This window comes from Trifolium pratense, linkage group LG7, assembly GCF_020283565.1.
Source record: "Trifolium pratense cultivar HEN17-A07 linkage group LG7, ARS_RC_1.1, whole genome shotgun sequence".
Lineage (NCBI taxonomy): Eukaryota > Viridiplantae > Streptophyta > Magnoliopsida > Fabales > Fabaceae > Trifolium > Trifolium pratense.
Window position 1 is genome coordinate 56,965,953 of NC_060065.1, and position 24,462 is coordinate 56,990,414.

The 24,462-nt window shown below is 30.8% G+C and overlaps 3 protein-coding genes and 1 non-coding gene across 11 annotated transcripts; all 4 read left to right on the forward strand.

The window, feature by feature from the left end:
- The first annotated feature begins 2,671 nt into the window (after window positions 1–2,671).
- On the forward strand, window positions 2,672–2,753 carry TRNAS-CGA. Its single transcript has one exon. It is a non-coding gene; the product is annotated as a tRNA-Ser (tRNA).
- A 2,995-nt stretch (window positions 2,754–5,748) lies between these two features.
- Window positions 5,749–10,545, forward strand: LOC123897224 (transcription factor bHLH68-like). Of its 3 annotated transcripts, XM_045947767.1 has the most exons (10): window positions 5,847–6,001; window positions 6,141–6,292; window positions 6,663–7,017; window positions 7,424–7,501; window positions 7,770–7,835; window positions 8,036–8,101; window positions 8,713–8,775; window positions 8,964–9,008; window positions 9,602–9,652; window positions 10,110–10,545. In XM_045947767.1, the coding sequence occupies exons 2-10, from the start codon at window positions 6,144–6,146 to the stop codon at window positions 10,242–10,244; spliced, it is 1,008 nt and encodes a 335-aa protein (XP_045803723.1). In that variant the 5' UTR covers window positions 5,847–6,001; window positions 6,141–6,143; the 3' UTR covers window positions 10,245–10,545. The 3 variants fall into 3 exon arrangements, with proteins under 3 accessions (XP_045803724.1, XP_045803723.1, XP_045803725.1); XM_045947768.1 differs by having other exon boundaries at window positions 5,749–6,292; XM_045947769.1 differs by lacking the exon at window positions 6,141–6,292 and having other exon boundaries at window positions 5,857–6,001.
- A 3,036-nt stretch (window positions 10,546–13,581) lies between these two features.
- Window positions 13,582–18,169, forward strand: LOC123897225 (5-formyltetrahydrofolate cyclo-ligase, mitochondrial-like). 6 transcript variants are annotated; one of them, XM_045947774.1, is made up of 9 exons: window positions 13,582–13,722; window positions 14,512–14,796; window positions 14,881–15,021; window positions 16,348–16,497; window positions 17,036–17,077; window positions 17,157–17,202; window positions 17,388–17,458; window positions 17,544–17,670; window positions 17,769–18,169. In XM_045947774.1, the coding sequence occupies exons 2-9, from the start codon at window positions 14,583–14,585 to the stop codon at window positions 17,779–17,781; spliced, it is 804 nt and encodes a 267-aa protein (XP_045803730.1). In that variant the 5' UTR covers window positions 13,582–13,722; window positions 14,512–14,582; the 3' UTR covers window positions 17,782–18,169. The 6 variants fall into 6 exon arrangements, with proteins under 6 accessions (XP_045803730.1, XP_045803731.1, XP_045803727.1 ...); XM_045947775.1 differs by having other exon boundaries at window positions 13,639–13,722; window positions 14,595–14,796; XM_045947771.1 differs by having other exon boundaries at window positions 13,641–13,722; window positions 14,575–14,796.
- Window positions 18,170–20,394: 2,225 nt separating this feature from the next.
- Window positions 20,395–24,185, forward strand: LOC123898478 (protein NRT1/ PTR FAMILY 1.2-like). The gene is made up of 4 exons (XM_045949445.1): window positions 20,395–20,966; window positions 21,182–21,399; window positions 21,901–22,454; window positions 22,938–24,185. The coding sequence occupies exons 1-4, from the start codon at window positions 20,861–20,863 to the stop codon at window positions 23,929–23,931; spliced, it is 1,872 nt and encodes a 623-aa protein (XP_045805401.1). The 5' UTR covers window positions 20,395–20,860; the 3' UTR covers window positions 23,932–24,185.
- The last annotated feature ends 277 nt before the right edge of the window (window positions 24,186–24,462 follow it).

A 24,462-nucleotide genomic window follows, 5' to 3' on the forward strand; every position in this document is an offset into this window, starting at 1 on the left:
GTGTATTTCTAAAAAGAAATGCTAATTTTTCAAGTATTCAATATTAACCAAATGTTCTGTAAAAAAAAAATATTAACCAAATGTTCCTTTTTGGTTTTTACTATTTTTTTCTCTTTTGGTGCAAAGAATCTACACATTATTTTGTTTGATGGAAAACCCTGAAACAGCCCTTATTGATATAATCTGAGTCATTTTCTTAGAACCAAACCAAACGCACTTCCACACTTTACTACCAAGAGAGAAAACCCCATGAAGAAAGTAACCTTATGGGAAGTAGTAATTAAGGAAATAGATGAGTTCTATATTTATTTACAACAAACAATCCATTTTCTTAGTGGAAATTATCTGTTTGGAATCTTTCCAAGTTGAAAAGAGTTTCAAAATTTGCAATGATGCTTAACAAGAGCATTTATAGTTCGTGAATTAACCGCATTATCTATTTTCATACTACAAGTGATTAAATGTCAATCCAGATAATAATTTTGGAAGTGATAATTCTAAGTTGTTTATATCTTCCAAAGAGTAATTTATTATAATAATGTTCATTGATAATTTTGGTAAAAAGTAGGATAGATAATTCAACACAATTGAGTAACTGCATAAATTTGGTAGTATTTTTTATTTTTTAAAAAAGCTCTTATTTAATCAAAATCAACATATATATAATAGTTTTAACATGACTTATATTTGAGCCATTAAAGTTATGTATGAGGAGACTTCTATTGATGTAAAGATGCAGAGTTGAGCTATGAACAAGTAACTCACTAATTGTTAGATTTATTTATTTATTTTACAAACACACACTTAATTTATTTCATTCATAAAATAATTTTCAATACAACGAGTCAACGAGAGAAATTATTAGATTTATTTAAACCCTTATCTTGTTGCTTTAGTTTAGGATGTATCGACGAAACACATTCAAGAGCTAGCACCGAGATATATGTTATTTGCATATGATATAATCCTACTCGAAGCATTGAGTTAGGAATTAAATGAGAGGTTGGATACTTGAATACGGATCCGAATTCCCTTCCATACTGGAGGGGGTGCAGTTCAATCATGGCCATTCATTTTAATAAAAATAAAATTGCAAGAGTAATAAAATGAAGGGAATAGATTGCACTACAGGAAAAAACTACTTAAGAGGATTTGTTCTCCTTAAATACAAGCATTAAAAGCGTGTGACTTCCGCCTAAGTAGAAATTTATAAGACAAGGTATATGAAATATAATTTTAGCAAAGTGCGAAACATTTTTAACTTAGAGATGAAAGTTGAACTTACTCTTATAAAGTTGGCTTGTAAATAAAGAAAATAAAGATTGTCGCTCTTTTATAAACTCATTTTAGATTTTATTTTTATCCTATATTTGGTACTTGATTTTTTCCAATAGACCAAATTTTAAACTCATGCTAAGGTCTTTGTAAACTGTTAACTCCATGGTAAGAGGAATTAGAGTTTAAATCTCCTTAAAACGGTTGTAAAATCAAAGAAAATATAAGGGTAAAGAAAATATATAATTGTAGAGGTGAAAGGAAATTAAAAGGAAAAAAAAAATGATTTATAAGGGTAAAGAAAATATATAATTGTAGCGGTGAAAGGAAAATTTTTCATCTCTTGTTTGTGCATAGCAATAACAGGCCCAGTACCAGTAAAAAAAGGCCCAATAAGGTGTCTGTAAAGTGTTAACTCCATGGTAAGAGGTTAGCATTGTAACCTCAAGAATTAGAGTTTAAATCTCCTTAAAATGATTGTAAAATCATTCATAAAAAATGAACTTAGGTAAAAGGCAAATGATAAAAAACTTGAAATAAAATAAAATTGATTTATAGGGATAAATATATAATTGATGAGGTGGGAGAAAAATTTCGAGTTCTTTTTCTGCTAACTGAGCTTCTCAAGCACCCTATGAACTTTCTTATTTTGCCCTCCTCGCAGGTTAGATAGAGAGTGTGTTAAATAGCAAAAATTCAAAGAAAAAAAAAGTTAGCTACAAAGTTAGCTACTTAAGTAGCAAACCTTATGAAAATCAATTTTTTATGTCTCTCTCACCCTTCCCTCACCTCCCATGATTTTTTTTTTTTTAAACAAACACCGTTCGCAAGTTAAAGTGCGAACCCTCCATTCACCCCCCAAGAATATATTTTGAATGAAACATTGTATGAGCGAGTGATTAAAAATATCAAAAATGTTTTAATTTATATAATTCTACGATGTGTGTGATTGGTTGATACTATTTTACAATCGCTCTAGTTAAAGTGCAAAATGAGTTTACACTCTAAGTAGCAAACTGTGGTGTTTCATAATATTTTCATTCATGTGAGGCGTGACGGTGACAGGTGTAAACATCAAGGGTTGAGATAAAAATAAAAATTTGTCTTTCTCTACTTAAGGTATGAACTGAGTTCACAACTTAAGTGGCGATCGAAGTATTTTAATAATTTAGAAGAGCGTGCAAAAAAACTATGTGGGGTGTGAAAAGTGATACTCGAACATTTTTCATCTCTTTGTGCATAGCAATAACAGGCCCAGTACCAATAAAAAAGAGCCCAGTATTTTCCAAATGCACTTGCAGGTTATGGGCCTCTATGAAAGTGAGTCTCTCACGCTGAAGTTAACATTGCCTTTACACATATTTGTATCATCTCGATCAAAAATCAATAAGCAAACGTCGATATGTCCGAGTGGTTAAGGAGACAGACTCGAAATCTGTTGGGCTTTGCCTGCGCAGGTTCGAATCCTGCTGTCGACGATATTTGATTTTTTTATCACCTTTTTTATTTTACTTCAATTCATGTTTTTATTTTAAATTAGTCATGTATACGTAATTATTAGCTTATGGTTTTCCATTAATTTTTATCTTATACTATAACATTATTTCTCAACAACATTTTTTTTTTGACTAAATGTCTCAACAATTTTAAGCTTGATTAGATTGTAACTTTACTCTAAAGTTAAAGATATTTTTCAATAAGTTGAGTCAAACTATATTATTCATAAGCGCACTAACCTTTCAATTTTGTTCATTAGTACCACACACATGTAATGTAAATAGAAGTAGAAAAACTAAAGAAAAAGTCAATAATTTGTCAAAACTCATTGATCTAAATCTTGTTTTCTTTTTGCACTTATCAAATGATTAAACACAAAGTGAAGAAAAGTTATCAATGTGGATATCACTTAGCTTCAAGAGTGTGTGTTGGTGAGACATAAACTTTCTGAATTTTACTCAATATTCTTGAGTGGAAGACCAATGGTCAAAAAGAGTAACTAAGCTTATCTTCTCTTCTCATCTCATACATGTGGTTCAATTCATGACCTTTTTTGTTTTGATTATTCAAGGTAGTGTTTGGTGTTTATTAAAACGTGGATTCAATTCTTGCTATAAGTGTGAAGATCTCTTTGATATATAATTTATAAGTATATATTTCCACAAAAACTCTTTAAAATTTAAGGTATGTCATGATTCTTGTAACTCTTTAAAATTTATAAATATTCTCACATAACTTTTTTATCACAAAATAAAATACGTAGTATAATTTAGTAATATGTTTTGTGAGTATCAAAAACCATACACAAATAAATGTCACGTGTTATTGTTGCATCGATCTAAAACTTGTTCACTGTATTATGAAAAATAAAATAAAATAAGGAACATTAAAATTCAAAGCTAAAGACTTGTCAATAATAATTACATCATTCTTTAATTTTTTTTATTTTACAATTCTTTAAACAAAGTTCTAAAAACACATGTTAACATTTAAAAATAAAATAAAATTTCTGTTTAGGTATGGTAGATGCCAAATTTCTTTTTGTTGCATCTATTTCATTCTTTAATCGCTTTTGGATCGGCACTTGATGGGCCGATGAGTTCTCAAGTTAGCACATGAAAATTTTGGTTGTTAGTTAAATAATACTACAAGGAATAATTTGTGTATTCAAATTTTAGCTTAAACGATAAAAATATTGAAATTATTTGGCCGGATGTGGAGAAGTCTGGATTTGAATTCCGATCATGACATCCGACCAAAAAATTTTGACATTTTTTATCAGTTGAACTAGCTAGGACTTGCGGAGATAGTCTTTTAGTTCTATTAGTCTGACTTTTTTTTTCTTTTGTAAAAGGTCAAACCATCTCTTACTTAAATAAATATGAATGCCATCATCTTTTATTTGTATTTGCATTTCATGATCTAAGTGTTTAGGTTTACAGATAAATGCAAATACAAATAAAAGATGATTTGGTGTGAAAATGTGCGCAATAACTCTTGTGGAAAAGACATGTGTCATCATATTATTGACCAGTTGCGCCACATCTACATTCTGTTAAAAAAATTAACGGTAGGGACCAATTTTGATAACGGAAAAAAGTGTAGGATTTTTTTCAACCATAAAAATTTTTTTGGGACTATTCTTGACTATAGAGCAAAATGTAGGGACTAAAAAATATTTAACCCAAAATAGAAATTAGGGTTCATCATAAATTACATGCGATTTAACCCTTTATGTGAATAAATACAAACACTTAAAATATCTAGGTTCGTCATATATAGGTTACACGCGATTTAATCCTTGAAAGTTGAAACTAATAAAAATAGAGATAGTCTTACATGGTCACATGATCAAACGATTACATTTTGGTCACTCCCAAATAAAGGCAAATAAGTATTTGAAAAAATAATTAAATAAAATTTGCTTTTAAAATTATTAAGTGATGTGATAGTTTTTGTAAATATGACCAAATATAATTGTTTGGTCATGACCATATAAGAATTTCTCATAAAAATAGGAATGGCAGGATATATTCACTATTTGGTAGATGTATTCCATTGTATTACTTTAACACTTCCGATCTCTTAAACAACCTTTCAAGATCTTTATTGACAATAAAATTCATCTAAAGCAACATTCAAAATATATTTCTTTAAATTTGACCCCCTCAAAAAAAAAAAAAAATTGCTTTCTTACCGTTTGCAAAGCTGCTCTCAGTGGAACCTATTTTCGCTCCTATATATACACACTATACTACATTTCAATACATGCACACTAGTAAAAAAAAAAAATATATACATAAATTACCAGCGTGCATTTCTCATAAAAAATTAATAATAATTACCAGAATGCATATTGGTGTCATGTGTAAAAGATAATTTTTATTTTAAATTTTTCATATTTTATTACTTTCTATATTTTTTTTTATAAGCAAAGATTTGTATTATGTAATTACTAGGATACTTCAACCCTTACAAATACAAGAGAGCATCAAATACCTTTTAAACAAGCTAGAGAATTAATTCACCAATTATAAAAAATATTACAAGAATTGTCTCCTCTCCTATATTAATTGGTAATGATGCTAATAGTTATAGTTAATCACTAATCAGAATCTTACTTCAATGTGGTGTGTTTTCTATATGGTTTATATTTGTACTGTAGTACTTGAGAGGTGAGTTGAGAGAAAGCACTTATTCGATGATGGACAATTTCTATCATTTTCTGTTTTGGTTCTATTTTAAATCAGCCACTAAAATTTTGTATTATAGCTTAGTCTATTAAAGTGAATTATTGCTTCAAAGAATAAATAAAGCATCTCAAAAATTAATCTCAAATACTATTTTATTATTATGATATGATACCTACATTCACCCCCCAACCCTAGATAGCCTTAAAACAATCCCAAGGTGTAACCCCAAATTAAGGAATTAATTAGCACTAAGTGAATAATAGCCTCAAAAACTGGCCACCACCTTTTTTTTCTGCTCTACTTTATAATAAAGTAAAAGCAAGAATAAAAAAGGAAAAAAATAATTAATAAATAAATTGAATGGAAAGAAAAAAAAAGTATGCAAAGTTTGTTAACCTCATCTCTATAAAATACTTTGAGACCCCAAGACTTTACGTTTCTTCATCACATCTATAGTAAGAAAGCAAAACACAACTCTTCAAACCTTTATCCAAAGTCTTGTTTGGTTGCACATACAAGGAAATATCATCACAAAGGTGAAAGTAGAAAAGTAGGAGAAAAAAGTTGTTTAAAAAAATTTCATTTCTTAGGAAAGTTTAATTTTATTTTTATTTTTTTGAAAATTGAAATTGAAATTTTCTACACATATATGTTGAGACTCATGATCCATTGTAGCAAATGATGGCTGGGAACCCTAATTGGTGGAACATGCATCCACCATCTTTGAATATCCCTCCTCAATATATGCTTGGATCTTCTTCAATCCCTTTCAATTCCTTGACTGAAAATTCTGAAGTACCTCCTCAATCATGGAGTCAACTACTTTTGTTAGTAAAATCATACTCTCTTTCTCTTTAACTTATTGATTTTATCTCCAGTAATACGATTTTAAATTGCAGTTGCAGTTACAGTTACGCCACAACGTTATTTAGTTTGAGATTTTTTAAAATGAGTTTGAATATTGTTTAAGGTAGTTACAAGTTAATATTTATGATTGGTTAGTAGTTAGTTATATCTATAACATGTGGTGCGATGCTGTTGCGAAAACTTCAAAATTCTTTATTTTGCGGCTGCAATTGTAGACTGCAATTTAAAACTGTCGCTTGTAGTTACAAGCTCTTTGACTCTTATCCATGGTTTTTTATTTTTATTATTACATGGTGTGAAAATTTTGAGGGTTATGTGTATATTTAACAGTACTGGAGTACCTGGAGAAGAAGAGAGACTTGGTTTCAATCATTTTGAGCCAAAAAACTCAGAAAACTGGGATGTGCAAATTCTGAATCCATCTTCAAGAGTTCCTATTATGGATGTAATAAAGCATGAAGTTTCTCAAAATGAGAATTTTTATGGCCAACAAGAGCATCATCATCATCATGAAGAGTTTCATCCTAATAATTCTGGATCACTTGGTTCATCTTGGTCACATATGGTGCCAGTTTCTTCTCCAAGTTCTCATGTCACTAGCTTAAGTAGTGATAATAATATGTTGGATTTCACTTATAACAAGCTAGACCATAGCAAGAATTTACTACAAGATCAAACATCTGAGGTAAAATTAAATATAGGTCATACTCTATATAGCTTCTTGTTAATTATTATTGTTTTTTTTTTTTTTAACTTCTATATAATATCTTAATTATTATTATAATAATTTATAAATATACTCTCTCCATTTCAAAATATAAGCAAAAACTAGTAAATAAAAGTTGATGTATTTGATGTAAAATTTAAACCAGATACATTAATTTTTGTTGACATATTTTTGTTTATATTTTGGGACAGAGAAAATAAGTTTTTTTTTTGAATGACAAATATATTATTAATAATAATTAGGTCTTTGCATAAAACTAACAGAGATTAACTATGAATATATTGAACTATATAGAGATTAACTATTCATGATATGCTATGAAAATTTAAATTAATTTCATATATTTATTTTTTATGCTCTATAGTGTAATAGTTCCACTATTAATGGAGTCAATAAGAAGGCTAGGGTTCAGCCATCTTCATCAAGTCAACCACCTCTAAAGGTTAATTACTCACAAATTAACTCTTTTAAATTTCTTTGATCTTTTATGTAATTTCTTTCTTACTTGTATATATGTGTATGTTTTTTTGTTGTTTGTTGTCTTTCTTCATTGTCTTTGTCTCTAACACTGTAATATTCTTTTTGCTGATAATTATATATACTTGTATGAAGAGAGAAATTAATTAAAGCAAATGAAATTGTTATATATCCTTAATTATAGCTTATTCAAAACTATACTATACTAATTATATATGAATATGCTGAATCAGGTGAGGAAGGAGAAGCTAGGTGATAGAATAACAGCACTTCACCAGCTAGTTTCTCCATTTGGAAAGGTAATTAATTAAGAAACTAATTAATCACTACTATTATAGAAGTACTTATAATTAAGCACAATGCAAAATGAAATAGTTGTTGTTTTCAATTCAAAGTAGTCTTTCATGATACTATCTTTTGTCATTGATTAGAATTTCACTTTTAACATTAAAAGAAGAAAGTAAGAAAGATGAGTCTTTGGTGTTTTTCACTTTTGCAGACTGACACAGCTTCTGTATTATTAGAAGCCATCGGATACATCAGGTTTCTGCAGAGTCAAATTGAGGTGATGTTTCTATAAATAATTCTTACTATTTATTACTGCCAGCTAAAAAATTTCATATTGATTATGAGATGACTTGAATATATATTTATAAATGAGTGACAATCTTCACCTTACAATCCAGCTTGTAAGGTTGGTAAGGTGAGAATTGACCCTCACTTATAAACATATATATTCAAGTCATCTTTCAACTAATGTGAGACTTTTTAATACTACTATCTTTGATCTTAAATATAAAAAAATTAGATCAACAAAAGTTTATGAATATGGTTAACTAGTTCAATCAGGTTGATGTATTTGATGAAATACATCAAATGTTTCCAATACACTGTTTAGTACGACTCTTGTTATAGAAGATAATTTTTCTTGTTTAGTAACTAGAAAATCCACTAAATCAGTGAAATGTAGGGGTTCGAACCTAACTCCTATACATATAAATGCGAATGTTCATGACAACCGAGCTAACCTCACAAAAACGTTATAAGAGATAATTTAATTATGTACAGTACGATGCAGCAAGCAATTCAGAGCATGCAGTTAAAGTTTGTTGAATTTTGATGTTTTGTTAAGTTGTGGGAGTTAGTATAAAAATTTATTCCTCACTTTTGTTGCAGGCACTAAGCTCTCCTTACTTGGACACTGCAGCATCAAAAAACATGATGAGGAATCAACATTCTGTAAGTACACATTTCCCAATGTTTCACTTTTTCTCAAATTCATGAACAGGACAAAAATGGACTATACTACTATTATTAACATGGTGGTACCCTATTAGAATTTTTTTCTTAATGTATTTTTAATACTATGTTTGTTCCTTCCTTTTTTAATTTTTTTTAATAATTTTTTTATATAAAACAATTAACAGGTGCATGTAGAAAGAAATTCTGTATTTCCTGAGGACCCCGGTCAGGTAAGCTAGCTTTATTGGATCCATCATTTTATTAGAGTTAATTAGAATCAAATTAATGGTAATTAGCCTCTTTTTGCAATTATTATACTATTTAATTATTTAATTAAGGAAAATGCTAACTAGTGCCCCTGGGGCACTGGTTAAGGAGCTAAATAAAGTATGAATATATTGAAAATTGTGTAATCTACTTTTTATAAGTATAAAAAATGCTCTTTTCAATGCAAAAATTACTCCTTTTGGTATCCTTAACTAGTGCCCCGGGGGCACCGGTTAGCATAACCCTTTAATTAATTACTTTTTTTGGTCCTTATTATAAAAAAAATTCAAGTTCATTGAATATTTGATGTATCTGGTATATGAATCATCTATAAATAGACCAAATACATTAAATATTCACTAAATTTTTTCTTATGGTAAAAACCTGAGAGATAGTAATGCCATTGAAACCAGCAATAGTACAAGGTTTCTCAGCATTTTTTATAACAACTTTTTAAGAAAAACATGATGAAGCTGAATTGTGATATGAAGTCAAATTTCATAGAGAAGGGAAATTAGTAATTAATATATAGTTTCTTCTTTTTATTCCCATCTAGCTGTTGGATGACACTGGCCTAAAAAGAAAGGGTGCTCCAATTCCAAACCAGGTATTCTTTTCTTTCTTTTTGTTCAAAAGCTGCCCCATGGCCATCATGATTTTTAGTATTCTTCATTTGACTCCTCTTGTTTTAAATATTTATATAAGATTCCATTCACTATATATATTATCATTATCACCATTAGTATCATCAAGTACAAAAATTAGGCATAGAAACTCTCACACTTTGCATGATTCTTGTTAATATTTAGTATTTATTTACTAATTAAAATGATATAAATTAGAGTTTAGCACATTTTGAGTTCGAGATAAGTTTGTCAGAATCACGATATCTAATTATGATTTTGTTGAATACATGCATTTTATGCTGTCATTTCAAATATGCACTTATTTTTGTAATCACGAATTTAAATTTTGTCTAAAACAAAATAATTATTCATGTCACGTTAATAAATAATTTATAATAATATTAATTAATTAATTTTTTTTTTTGGAATTATAATTAGAATGCAGGAGCTAATAATAAGGCAAAGGACTTGAGGAGTAGAGGGTTGTGTTTGGTTCCTGTGTCATGCACACAACATGTTGGAAGTGAAAATGGAGCTGATTATTGGGCACCAGCATTTGGAAGTGGATTTTAATTAACATGATGATGAAGGAAATTTCTCGATGATATATAACATCATGAGCAATCAGTCTGTGATAATGAAAAGGCTGATTGCTCACGATGCTATATAAATGCATGCCATTATGGTTGATCAATCAATAACTGGAATATTTAAATCCTCTAATCTAATTAATTAGATTATCTATTGAGTTTGATCTTAATTATTATCAAGTTTGGTTCAAAACTTCAATTGGATATGTAAGTTTGGTTCTTCTAAATATGATTTGTGCTGGGTTGAAATTATCCCTTCTTATGTTGAGATGTATCATTAATTAGTATCCATGCCTTTCTTTTTCATTATTGATGTTTTTTTTTATATAAAAAAATTACTAGGTTTGTTTTCAAATTTAAGATTTCATATTAACTACTCTTCATGTCCCTTATTATAAAATTAATTTACAAAAAGAAAAAACGGAACATATCGATGATTCCTGTTAAATGCCCTTTTAAGAAAATGATTTTTCTATTATGTACAAATTTGCACCATGTTAAGAAGTTTGAAACTAATTAAGAGATTATTATATTTTCAAATTTTGAAATAAAGCGCTACAATCATAAATCAGTGAGATTGAATGGAGGCATAAACAATGCATTTAGGTTTAAAAATAAAAATGAACAACATTGTCAAAAGAAATAAATTGAAAGAAGCTTTATATATATGTGCACTTTTTGGAATTAATGAATTATGTGAAGAAGAGACCTCACAACACATATGGTCAAGCTTACTATTTTATTTTGCAATTTTAAAAATAATATTCATGTGACTATTTGCAAAATGCTTACTATTTTATTTTGCAATTTTAAAAATAATTTTATTTTGCAAAATGATTGTTCATTTCTTTCTGTGACTATTTGTAAACTCTGGTGGTCTATCTTGGCACATCTTGTGCTAAGGAGACTTGTTTGTTAATATATCTCATTTTAGCTTGTTAAAAAAAAAACTTACTATTTTATTTTGCAATTTTAAAAATAATATTGATGATGAAGGAAAAAAAAAAACTAATGTACATATATGATGATATCCATGCATAATATACTAATTTGCACGTGAAAATCAATCATAATCTTGCATTACTATAATTCCTTTTCTTTTCTTTTCTTTCAGTCACATATGTATATTTCATGATTTGTTGGTTGAAAATCTGTTTCACAATTCCTTGATAGTATGCATAAGGAACAAACATGAACACAAACAAACACATGTACACTCACATTGTTGTACTTGTTGTTTTGCACACTATACTAACTATAGTACTCACTCACTCACTCACTCGTATATAGCTTACTATATGGATTTAACATTTGTTTGTTAGTAACTTGGAAATTATATATATATAATTGAAAAAATTAAAAGTAACAGTTGTCAGAAGGGTTTATGGGCAGACATTCATGTGGATTTATGTGGCGTGTCTGACCCGAATGTAAAATATGGACCCCATCTCATCACTCAATCCAATCGGGTCATCTTTTTTGTTTGGACCACTTTTCAGATTAAACAAATAGTATTGTAATTTTTGACACAAAATATTACTAGTACTCATCAAGTGCTTCATTCCATTTCATGTACAGTACTATTATTAGTACCATTTTCTTCGACGCTCCTTCAATTTTTCAGTTGAATGATGCTTACATCATCATGACACTCCATATTACATCATCCTAAGCCAAATATATAGTATAATCACATGAATATAATTCTACTAGTATATTCGATCATTTAACTAAAGAATTTGTTTGACAATTTTATATACATATATGTATGTTCCCTTAAATAATTCCCTACTTTTGAATATAGAGCCAAATGGGTAGTGGCAGTGGTTACCTTTTTATCCACCAACAATAAATTAATTAATTAATTTTTATATACAAATCACAATTTAAAGAATATGAGATGATTGGCCCAATACCTAGTGCGGTTCTTCATTTCATTGCTAAATATTTTTAAAATTTTTATGTAGTTGATGTATTCTATCGGATTTTGTTAAGAGTTTCATAAGTCAAGTCGATAAGTATCTAATGTGTATTACTATAAAAAATTAAATGTAATATTTAAGTTATAAGTTTTTTTTTTTTTACTGAATTTTCTTAATTATTTTCAATTTTGACATCCCAATCGATAATCAACTTTTCTCTATTTCTTTTAAATTTAAATATTATTCTATATTTATAATTTAATAGTCTAAATACCTACATTATTTCCTCAATTTGTTTTTCACTTCTCTGATGACATCTAACCATGTTAGGTTTTTATTAATAATTTTAGATATAATCATAGTAGAAATCGAGACATCACAAAGATATAAAACAAACACCCTCTTAGAGGTGAAAATGATTTGAAGGGCAGAGCCAAAACAGTCAACAAAGAAAGCTTCTCTTCTCATTCCACGTTTCTTTTTTACCCTCAAAATAGGCAGAAAACTTTGATTTCTTTTTCCCGAAGTTTTTTTTTAGTGTAAATTTTATACTAACAAAATTTTAATTTTAATTTACCGAAATTTTCTACATGTTTTGGGAGTAGAAAAGAAACATGGGTGGGGAGAGAAGCTTTCATCAACAACACACTCCACTGGTGTGAAGCCCATCCTAAAAGGCCCGTTTCATATTTGGTAGTCTAGGAAAAATTTACATGCTACCCCAACTTGTATCTCCAACCTCTACAAATTATTTTTCATTATAATAGATAAATAAACAATTAAAAAATCATTTTTACATTGGGCAGGCTCAAAATTTTAATTTATCAGTTAAAAATAGGTTATGGAAATGTGAAATTTAAGTTTGTATGACACAAAATATAATAGACATTTGTTTTTGAGTTATTTTATGTACATCATACTAAAATTTAAGAATTTATATAGGTGATCAAAGAAAAACGTATTTCTTATTGATATTTACGATGTCTTATATATAGACATGTCATATGAATAATGGAGGAGGTAATGAGAGGTGTTTCATGTGTCCCTATTTTTTCAGACTTATCTCATTTAGGCGTGACTGACTCCCACCCTTATCTAATAAAATAGACGGATCAACTGATGTTTGAACTCATGCATCAAATCGATCTACTTCTAAAATTTTGAGTCTAGTTCAATATAATAATATATTAAAAATCAACAATTAGGATGAATGTTTTGTGTATAGTTTTTTAAATGTAAATTAATTATGCTTGAAACATGGGATATAAAAAAAAATAACATTATAATATTTAGAATTTAGAAACATAAACACAATATAATATTTATTTATCTATAAAAAAGAAATTTAAAACTTCCCCAAAAAAGAAAATAAACTAAAAATATCTTCAATAATATAACACACCAATAAAAAATAAAAAACAAATTTGCCAATAACACTCTCCGATCGCCGCCGTGTCTGACTCTCCGTTCTGACTCTCCGTTCTGACTCGCCGTGTCTGAGTTTGTGTCTGACTCGCCGTGTCTAACAGAAAGGAACAGGTCAGTAACAAATTTGCCAATCCTATTTTCAATTCTCATTTCATTCTATGCTAATTTTCCATAATTATATCATTTTTCTTCTTCTGCGTTCATTAATTCTGCTTATGCTTCCTAAATTCTAATCTAAATTCCCATGATTTATTTGCTCTTTCTATCTAAATTCTAATCTTATATATTCTATATATCAAAACTAATTACTAACACAAAACCTAAAATTTCATTCTTTCAAGAATTGTCACACCGACTCTGTTTGGCAATGCCATATTTGGTAACATTTTTTGTTCTTATGAGCTTATAACTTATTTTTAATTGCTTATAGCTTATTTTGATAAGCTAATTCAATTAGCTTATATAGCTTAACACCCGTTTGGATTGTTTTATTTTTGAGCTTATGTAAAATAGCTTATGCAAGTAAATAAACTTTTATGTATTATTCATAAGTTTGTCAAGAGAGTTTATGAAAACACAACTTATGAAGATACAATTTTTGTTAGTTAGAACTTATTAATTAACATGAAAGCCTATTTATTTACATAAGCTCAAAAATAAGTCAATCCAAACGGACCCTCAAGCTTATAGCTTATCATTTTTTTCTCTTTCAATTTTACCCCCACCATCTCACCTGAAAAGATAACATATTTTTAATGTCATTTCATATTTATAAACTAGTTCATCTACTAATTTTTCCAAACATTACAAATTCAATCAGCTAGCTTTTAAGCTGTTCGCTATAACCTCATTCGTTATAAGCTTGCTTATGAGCTATTCGCTATTTTTTTTACCAAACAGACCCCTCACCATATATATATATATATATATCAATAATAAAAGAACAAAAAAATGGATGTGAAGACAGAGTTATGATGACACAGTGGTATACAAGAGCAGCTGCTAAAGGTGTGGTAATTAGTGGACAGTTGTGGCAACCAAATCGTCTGCTGAGGATGTCAACTAACTGTAACAACGACAACAACCGTGATGACCTGGATGCCATTTTCAAACAGAAACGAGTTCTTCGAACTCAGGTCAGAAAAACCCTCAAGGCTATCGACCCCTCCCTCAGGTCTCAACAAGGTACATTTTAATCTTCTTTCCTTCTTTTACTATTGTTTTTTTTAATTCCTACAAACAAGTTTGTTTTATTTGTTCGTTGTTCAGACAACGCTATTCAAGACATAATTTTGGGAGCTCCGTGGTTCAAATCAAGCCTTAGGTTATGCGCATACATAAGCTGTAGTGCTTTACGAGAAGTGGATACTTTCAAACTCTTATCACAAATTTTGCAGCCTCCACCCACTGGTATGTCGTTTAACAATTGATTTTTTATTTTTTTGTTAATAAATTATATTTTTGAGGAAGTTAGAATCTTGATCCTACACAAGCGTCTAATATATAGGGAAAATTGTTTGAGGAATTATTAATGACAACAACAACTTTATATTATATCAATGTCGTCGAATAGTGGAATTTGACCAAATCACTTTTGTTCTGCAACATGCTATTTAGTACAGTGTTTGTCAAATAGAGGTTTGTCAGATAGAGGTTATTGTAACACTGGTAGCATTGTATGTAGCATAGCAAAATTTGAACAAATCACTATTTTCCATGATCTGCATTTAATGAAAGCTTCCATTTCTTTGAAGAATGGAGATGGTCTCTACTCGTTTTATATGAGTTATCAAAGTTTTAAATTTTTGTATTGTAGACATAAAAAACAGAATGCTGTATACAAGATTGTTATTGATGTCTTTTGAAAACTATGTTAGTTATATTTCCTTGTGACAGTTAACCAAATCCTCTGCGCTGTCTAGCTAAATCTCGGCAGTTGGATCAATCTACAATTCATATCCAATGGCTGGCATATGGCTATACCGGTTAGACATAATCTGAGCAGAAACATTTAGTTAGGGGCCGTTTGGTAAGCAAAGAGAGATGTACGACAACAGGTGTAAGGGCTGCCCAACTGAAATTTTAACCATAGGTCGCAAATCCTATTTTCTCAACACGAACTTGTGATTATTGAACAACTATATCCTGTCCTCGATTAGGTAGCTCATGATATTTATAGATTTATTTTACCGGATACTATTTCATAGATGTATGTTTTGATACAATCAGGGATTCAGGAAGAACTGCAACAATTGAAAGAACTTTTTTCTATTATAAATATCACCGTGAATCTGATGTGAAGTCGTAAGAGAGAGGACTGTTTTCATAATATGAAAAGTTGTAGAGAACAATTATGTTATATATTAATATTATACTTTCAATTTTCAAAAGTTATATATTATATTTTTAATATTGCAAATTCATACAAACGAATATTGCACCTCCAAATTAAAAGTCATGGTTCTGTCTCTGTTGATAAGGGGGTGAATAATTCATCGATGAACTTTCACTGCAATTTAACATTTGAATATTTCATCACCGTGGTACATCCCACAGCAAGCATACCTTCATAAGAGTAATGCTTCGGGTAAATTTTTTTAAAAAAAATTTACATATTTTCTTTGCTTGTTCTTAGAAGACTGTCATGTGTCAAACAATAAGTATTCCCTGCCTCCAAAATAAAATATTGCAGTATATGAATTTTATTTATCAAGACAATGTGATGACCAAATGCAGGTGGTAAAAAACTATATGTACCACGGGTGGAGGATAAAAATAGCAACATGCGGATGCTTAACATATCGCGTATTGATGATCTTGTTGCAAACTCAATGAACATCTTAGAACCAGATCCTGTCGATGCTGATGGAAATGCACGTGAAGATGGTACTTGTCTGAGTTGTCTCTCTCTTTTGTTGGGTTTTTTGTTTTCATTTACTGCCAAACACTCTTATCTTACTGCTTGAATATTTAGCTGTCAAAGATGTAGCAAACTTCCAAAAACAGTGTGCTTAACCTCCAAATTGAAATTTGAATCTTCTTTTAAAATGCCATTATCAAGTCATAATTACATCACATGAAGCTAATTTTGTTGAATCTTACATGACGTAATTTTACAGATAATATGAAAATCCTAATCAGGGTTTCTAATCTAAAAGTTTTTTTTTTTTTTTTAAATTTTAAAAAAAGATAATGAAATAGTGAAGCCAGTCAGAATGGTATAACTTATATAAAGCTGCTTCCACAAGATCAGATACATACAAGTTACTTATGTACATTGGTGTCCTTCTCCCTTACATGGCTACTTTTGTGCAGTTAATTTTATTTTTCTGATTCTTGTAGTGTTGACCTCCGTCTAGTGTATTTTTATACTTATTCTGATTGGCCAATATCAACAACCTTCTGAAAGATCTCTTTGGTGCAGTTTTGCAGGCGAATGAACCAGTTGATATTTTGCTTTTACCTGGTAAGCTTCTCATGTCTTATTTGATTATTGATGTCTAATCTTACATATAGCTAATCAATTATATTATTTCTCTCCCAAGGATTGGCATTTGACAAATCTGGACGACGTTTAGGCCGTGGTGGAGGGTATGCTTTTATATTTCTAGCATCCAGACAAAAGCATTAGGTTTTCCATTAGTATAATATGTAACCGGTTAATGATTGCAATTTTCAAAACTCAAATAATGTCTCGTCTTGTTAATTTCAGAAAGGCAATAGGTTTTCCTTCATAGTTCAAGGATTGTTAACAGTTAATATTCCCATTTCCACAGTTACTACGATACCTTCTTGAAAAATTATCAGGAACTTACAGAGACTCGGAATTGGAAGCCGCCCTTGCTTGGTATTCATTTCCTCCTTCTAGTTAATATATATTCGGTTGAATAAAACCTACAATTGTATCAATATAACGTAATTTGGATTTGCAGTTGCACTCTCATATTCACAACAAATACTAGATGATGGTGTGATACCAGTTACTTCAACTGATGTTCTAGTTGATGCTCTTGTATCTCCAGAAGGTGTAATTCCCATCAGTTCTGCTGCCTTCAACAGGTATCACTGAACATACTCATTTTTTTGTCATATTGAGTTCGATCAATTATTATTGTATATATATTTTTTTATCATTTTAACCAAGTGTAAGATTCCAGAATGGATCTCTGAGCTGGACTTGAAGCTGATGCTGAACCCTTTCAATGGATTATGTATCATCTTCAATAAAATTTTATGGTTCATTAAGTATTCGGCACAAATGAATGGTTGGATCCGGAGCTTTTTGTGTAACAAGTAAAAAGAGCAACCACTTAAGCAAATAAAAATTAAGTGGTACCCCTACTAAATTAGTGATTTGTTAGAAATATTTGTAAAAACTAGAAAATATATTGGATATTCACTTGTATATTTATTATGCAGTTGGCTTTAATTTTGTCTATGGTAACTGCAATAGTTGAACCGACATAAAGAGTGAATTTTTGAATGATTGTTTGATCATAGATGTTGAGATATCTTCAAGTTTTTAGACATACAATAATATAATTTTTCATTCTCTAAATTTTTGCAGTTTTTTGAGTAGATGTTATTAAATTAGTGAGTTATGTTAGTTTCTAAAGTTTGAGCTCATGAACTTACTAGCTCTTTTTAGCGTCTCTCGGCTCATCAACTGAACTATTTGCATGAAACGCTCAAATTTTGAACCTACCGGGACTTGGATTCGTATCTCAGATACTACCAGGTATGTTGTTGGATTGGTATCTCAATATAGTTTTCCAATATGCCTGTGGAGCATGATCTCTTCCTTGATAATTCAAATTCGGGTATGCATAAGGAACATGCACACAAACACTAACACACTAATATTGTTTTTTTTGCATAGAGAACTAATTAAGAGAAGTTTTCTACTAGTATATGGATTTATTTGTTTGCTTGTTAGTCATTAGTAACTGAAAAGAAATGACAGAAAATATACATTATAATTGGAAAAAAAGAAAGCAATTGTTATCAGAAAGGGTGTATGGGCAGAGACATTCATGTGGATGGATGTGGCGTGTCTCACCAGAATGTAAAATATGGCATCTTATGAGTTGGACAGGACATGTGGAGCATAAGCAAGTGTAGTTCATGTCACTCGTCCGTGCGGATCACGTGGAGCTCGAGCACGTGTAGTTCACGTCCCTGTATTCGTACAGGACACGTGGCAGGCCAAGCAGATGTCCAATTGACTTGCACGTGTAGCTCCAATGTCGACGAAGTGGCCCCCTCTATAACGTACGTGGCACACACATTTCCTTTATTGATTGTGCTTTCAAAAGTATATCCAAAAAAAGAGACTAGAGACCAAAGTAGCCTTCTTCTCCTTGAGGCGCTGAGCTATTATTTATTTATTTATTTTTATTTTTTTTACTATATTTTTTTTACACATGCTATTATTATTTTTTTATTTTTTTGGTCAAGACATAAGCTATTATTTATTTATTTGTTTTTGAAACGAACGCAAACTATTATTTTATTATTACTATTTCTTTCTATCTCCATGATCCTTGTCCATACCACACCTTACCGCTACGAAGGTGAGGTCTACAAACTATAGTGCTCTAAGTAGAGATATAAATAATTTAAGTAGAGATATAAATAATTTATTACAAGATTGGTTGAGTATATTATTTTTTTCAGTTTAAGGTAATTTTTTCAATGACGGCCTAATGGAATATACTTTATGTTGGAATTTATAAATCGATAGATACAAAATTATAGCATATCTATATATTGTATTAACAAATAATTAAATAATTACGTATTTTTAGGTCTCCTTGAACATAACTCAAATGGTAGGGATATTACACGTAATATGCAGAGATTGCAGTTTGAATCATGGTATTTCACTTATTAGGGGTGAGCATGAACCCGAGACCCGACTCGAAACCGATATAACCGACAACACATTGAAGCATTCGGTCGGGTGCGGGTCGGGTCTCGGGTCAACAAATTGCAAAAAAACCGGGCATGAACGGTTGCATACGGGCGGGTGCGGGTCTCTAAAATTCTATCTCTCCATAACCGAAACCGACCGAACAACCATTAGATGCAAATTAATTTTTTTCCTTCTCTCCCTTTCAATCTAATATACTCTTCTCTTTGTTATTTTTATCCATCTTTGATATAAGATAAAAATATTATATTTTACAAAACTTATAATTAATAATATGGTGATAAAGAAGGTGGGAAATATATTCTAATATATATATTCTAGATCTATTTTAATTTCTACGTCTCTTCTACTTAATATTTTATTGTCTTTAGATCTACATATTGAAAGAAAGTAACTGCATCTTACCCTCTTTGTTTTTTAATTTACTTCGTCTATCTTTTGTTGCATTGTGTACGAGGTATTAAACTATTCGAAAATTAGGAATTTTTGGATAATGAATGAGTTTTAGATGTAAACAAAGTTTCGATCTAACCCGTAATAACCGACCCGTTCAACCCGCCACCCGTATGACCCGAACCCGAACAAACCGAAGATATAGACGGTCGAAATTGGGTCCAAATTAAATGATTGCGGTTTTTATCAATTTAGTGATTTTCGGCCCGAACCCGACCGATGCTCAGACCTATCACTTATTCACCTTAAAAAGTGAAATTCTAACAAATTAGACTATTTAACAAAAAAAAAAAAATGAATTATCTATTTTTAGGTTTAATGAGAAAAGAAAATGAGAGTTAGATGATTAATACTCTCACAGTCATTAGTTTGCGGTACTAGATTTTAGCCACAGGTTAACCGTATGATGAGAAGACAATTATATAGTTAACTGAATGATTGGACTAGCTAGTGCTATTGCTAATTGTCGATTTTTATCATCACTGTGATATTAATTAATGAATTTAATGTGAATGTTAACACTGAATCGTAGGAATATGAGCCATGCAAATTAAGATAGTAAGAGTTAGTAGCTAGAACCAGAAGACACCGCTGCTAAAATAATGTGAGCACTGAGCAGTGTGTGAGACTGTGAGTGAAACAAAAGGCAAGTGTACTTAGTAGGCACCACAGGCAAACACGTTGTATGCCTAATTAATAAAACTTCATTTCTCTTTGTTGTCAGAGGAAGCCATAAATATCATCCAAACTTGTTATTTGATTGTCCATTGCAATTTGCAAGCATTGACATCATTGATTCAACAATATTGTTACTACTTAAACACAATTCAACACTTCACTCTCCTTGTCCTTCTATCTTCCAAAATGGACAAGGAACTTCAACTTTCATCTGTTGTTGATGTTCATCATGATCATGAACAACAACCTCAAAAACGCAAGGGTGGTCTTATCACCTTGCCTTTCATCATTGGTCTGTTATCTATCTATCTATCTATCTATCTATCTATCTATCTATCTATCTATCTATCTATCTATCTATCTATCTATCTATCTATCTATCTATCTATCTATCTATCTATCTATCTATCTATCTATCTATCTATCTAGTTATACAATTGGATTTTTTTAGTACTTTAGTTTGAATGAGATTGAATTTTGTTGTATAATATGGTTTTGTTGTTGCAGCAAATCAGGCACTTGCTAGCATGGCAGGTGTGGGACTATTACCAAACATGATATTGTATTTTATGGGAAGTTATAGGCTACATCTTGGAAAAGCTACACAGATTCTTCTCTTATACTCAGCAGCCAACAATTCCACACCTGTAATTGGTGCTTTTATTGCAGATTCTTATTTGGGTCGATTCCTAAGCGTTGGATTAGGTTCTGCTGTCAGTTTTCTGGTAATTTGTAGTATTTTTTTTTCTCACTCTATTGTGTTTTTCTTGTCTTTTGACTTGCATATGCATATGATTCTGTTCAATTTTGGGAGTTTATGAATCTTACGTCAGAAAATTGTTATGAAATTAGTGCTGTAATTATTCAAAAAAAGAAATTAGTGCTGTAATTAGAAAAGTTGGTAACTGTTAAGAAGTCTCACATCGGATGTGACTTGGCCTGAACATGACTTTATAAATAAGAGGCAATCCTCATCTTATAAACCGGTTTTGTAGGGTTTGAGTTAAGTCCAATTCCCAATTTCAACATGGTATCAAAGCCTTTCCAAAATCGGTTGGGCCACCCACCATTTATATCCACGCACCAAATCCAATGAACAATAGTGTTGTGCGTGAGAGACCTAATCATAGAGATATTTTCTCAACAAACTATAATATATAAAGCTTATGCATATATTTTCTATTCTAACAGTAACAATGCTTCTTTTTTGCTTTTGTTATATATAGGGAATGACACTGTTGTGGTTAACAGCCATGATCCCAGCGGCGCGGCCTCCACCTTGTAACCATCCAACTCAAGGCTGTAAATCAGCAACACCAGGTCAAATGGCGATGTTACTATCTGCCTTTGGCCTAATGTCAATTGGAAATGGTGGTCTTTCATGTTCTGTAGCATTTGGTGCAGACCAAGTTAATAGAAAAGATAATCCTAATAACCATAGGGTCATGGAAATATTCTTCAGTTGGTATTATGCTTTCACAACTATTTCTGTCCTAATAGCTCTCACTGTAATTGTTTATATCCAAGATCATGTTAGTTGGAAAATCGGTTTTGGTGTTCCAACGGTGCTTATGTTTTTATCTACTCTCTTCTTCTTTCTTTCTTCTCCTCTTTATGTCAAGAATGCAAAAAGAACAAGTTTGTTTACTGGTTTTGCACAAGTCACTGTTGCTGCTTATAAGAACAGAAAACTTTCCTTACCACCTAAGAACTCAGTCGAATTTTACCATCACAATAAGAGCTCAGATCATGATCTTGTTGTTCCGACTGATAGACTAAGGTATATTGAATCAAATAATCATACCTCCTTTTATTTGAACAATTACAATTTAACAACTTTTGCGACTACAATCTAAGTGGATAATGTTAAGAAGTCCCCCATCGAATTTGATTTGGTATGGACAAGAGTTTATAAGCAAGAGGCAATCCTCACCTTACAAGCCGGTTTTCTAAGGTTGAGTTATGCCCAACTCCCAATTCTAAGATGGTTTCAGAGTTTCTCCAAGATATGTTGGGCCACCTACCATTTATATCCACGCACTAAGCCCAATAGTGTTTGGCATAAGAGGAACACCTCAAGAGTGCTTAATGAGTTGTGACACCTGATATATCCACTAACCATTTGTTGAACGTAATTAACCATCTATTTGAATTATGTTTATAACTTAATAAGTTGTCGCGAAAGCTGTCCAAATTTGGTTGTACAAAGACCGTTTTTCTGATTAAATATTTGACTTCATCAGCTTATGCTTTTCATTTTCAGGTTTTTGAATAAAGCTTGTGTTATTAGGGATCATGAACAAGACATAGCCCCTGATGGTACAGCAATAAATCCATGGAGACTATGCACCGTAAATCAAGTAGAAGAATTAAAAGCCATTGTTAGAGTTATTCCTTTGTGGTCTACAGGGATCATGATGTCCCTTCACATTGGAGGTTCATTTGGATTGCTTCAAGCAAAATCCTTGGACAGACATATCACTTCACATTTTGAAGTTCCAGCGGGATCTTTGATGGTTATCATGGTAGTTGCGATATTTTTATGGATAGTTCTCTACGACCGTGTTCTTATTCCTCTAGCATCAAAGATAAGAGGTAAACCAGTGAGGATCAGTGCAAAGAGAAGAATGGGAATTGGATTGTTGGTATCTTTTCTGCAGTTGGTAACTGCAGCAACTTTTGAGAGTATAAGGAGAAAGAAAGCAATCAAAGAAGGATATTTGAATGATACTCATGGAGTGTTGAAAATGTCTGCATTATGGCTTGCACCTCAACTTTGTTTAAGTGGTATAGCTGAAGCATTCAATGGTATTGGACAAAATGAGTTTTATTACACGGAGTTTCCGCGGTCTATGTCTAGTGTTGCTTCTTCCCTTGGTGGATTGGGAATGGCTGTAGGAAACTTGGTATCTTCTTTTGTATTCATCACTATAAAAAACGTTACTTCTAAAGATGGAAAAGACGGTTGGATTACTGATAATATTAACAAGGGTCGTTTCGACAAGTATTATTGGGTTATAGCCGGTGTTAGTGCTCTTAATTTAGTGTATTATTTAGTATGCAGTTGGTCTTACGGACCTACAGTTGATGAATTATCCGAGGCAATTACCGAAGAAAATGGTTCCAAGGTGGAAGATTCAACTGAACTCAAGAATGTGAATCCACTATTTGATGACAAGGTTAGTGTTAGCTCAAAGGAGAAAAGGTTAACTGAATTCAAGAATGGCTTGAAAGAGGAAGAGTTAACAAAGGATTAATGAGGTTGATTCAGCAAATGGCTGGAAGGCTCTTTCTTTGGAGATAGAGATGCTGAAGTTATGGTTGATATATGATATATATGTTGAATTTAGATCAAAGCAAATATGCAAATCTGAATAAAACAAACACCTTACTAAAATTACCCATGCCTATATTAGATCTTTGATTTTGTAATGTCTAAATTTTTGCATTTCTTGTTTGGGTAAATGTTATTAAATTAGAGAGTTATGTTAGTTTCTAAAATTTGAGCACATGAATTTACTAGCTTTTTAGAGTCTTTTAGTTTATCAATTGAAATATCTACATGAGACGCTCAATGATAATAATATCATTATTTTATTCCGTATAAATTCAGGTCCTTAATATAGGAAAAAAATTAACTTTTTAGATTCATGGAATGATTGATGTATTTGAACTAAAAAATAGATCAAATACATTCAACATTCTATGAATCTGGAAAGCAAATTCTCTCTTATATTAAGAATCGGAGGAAATATTTTTTATATGTAAGATGTGATCATGACCCACTG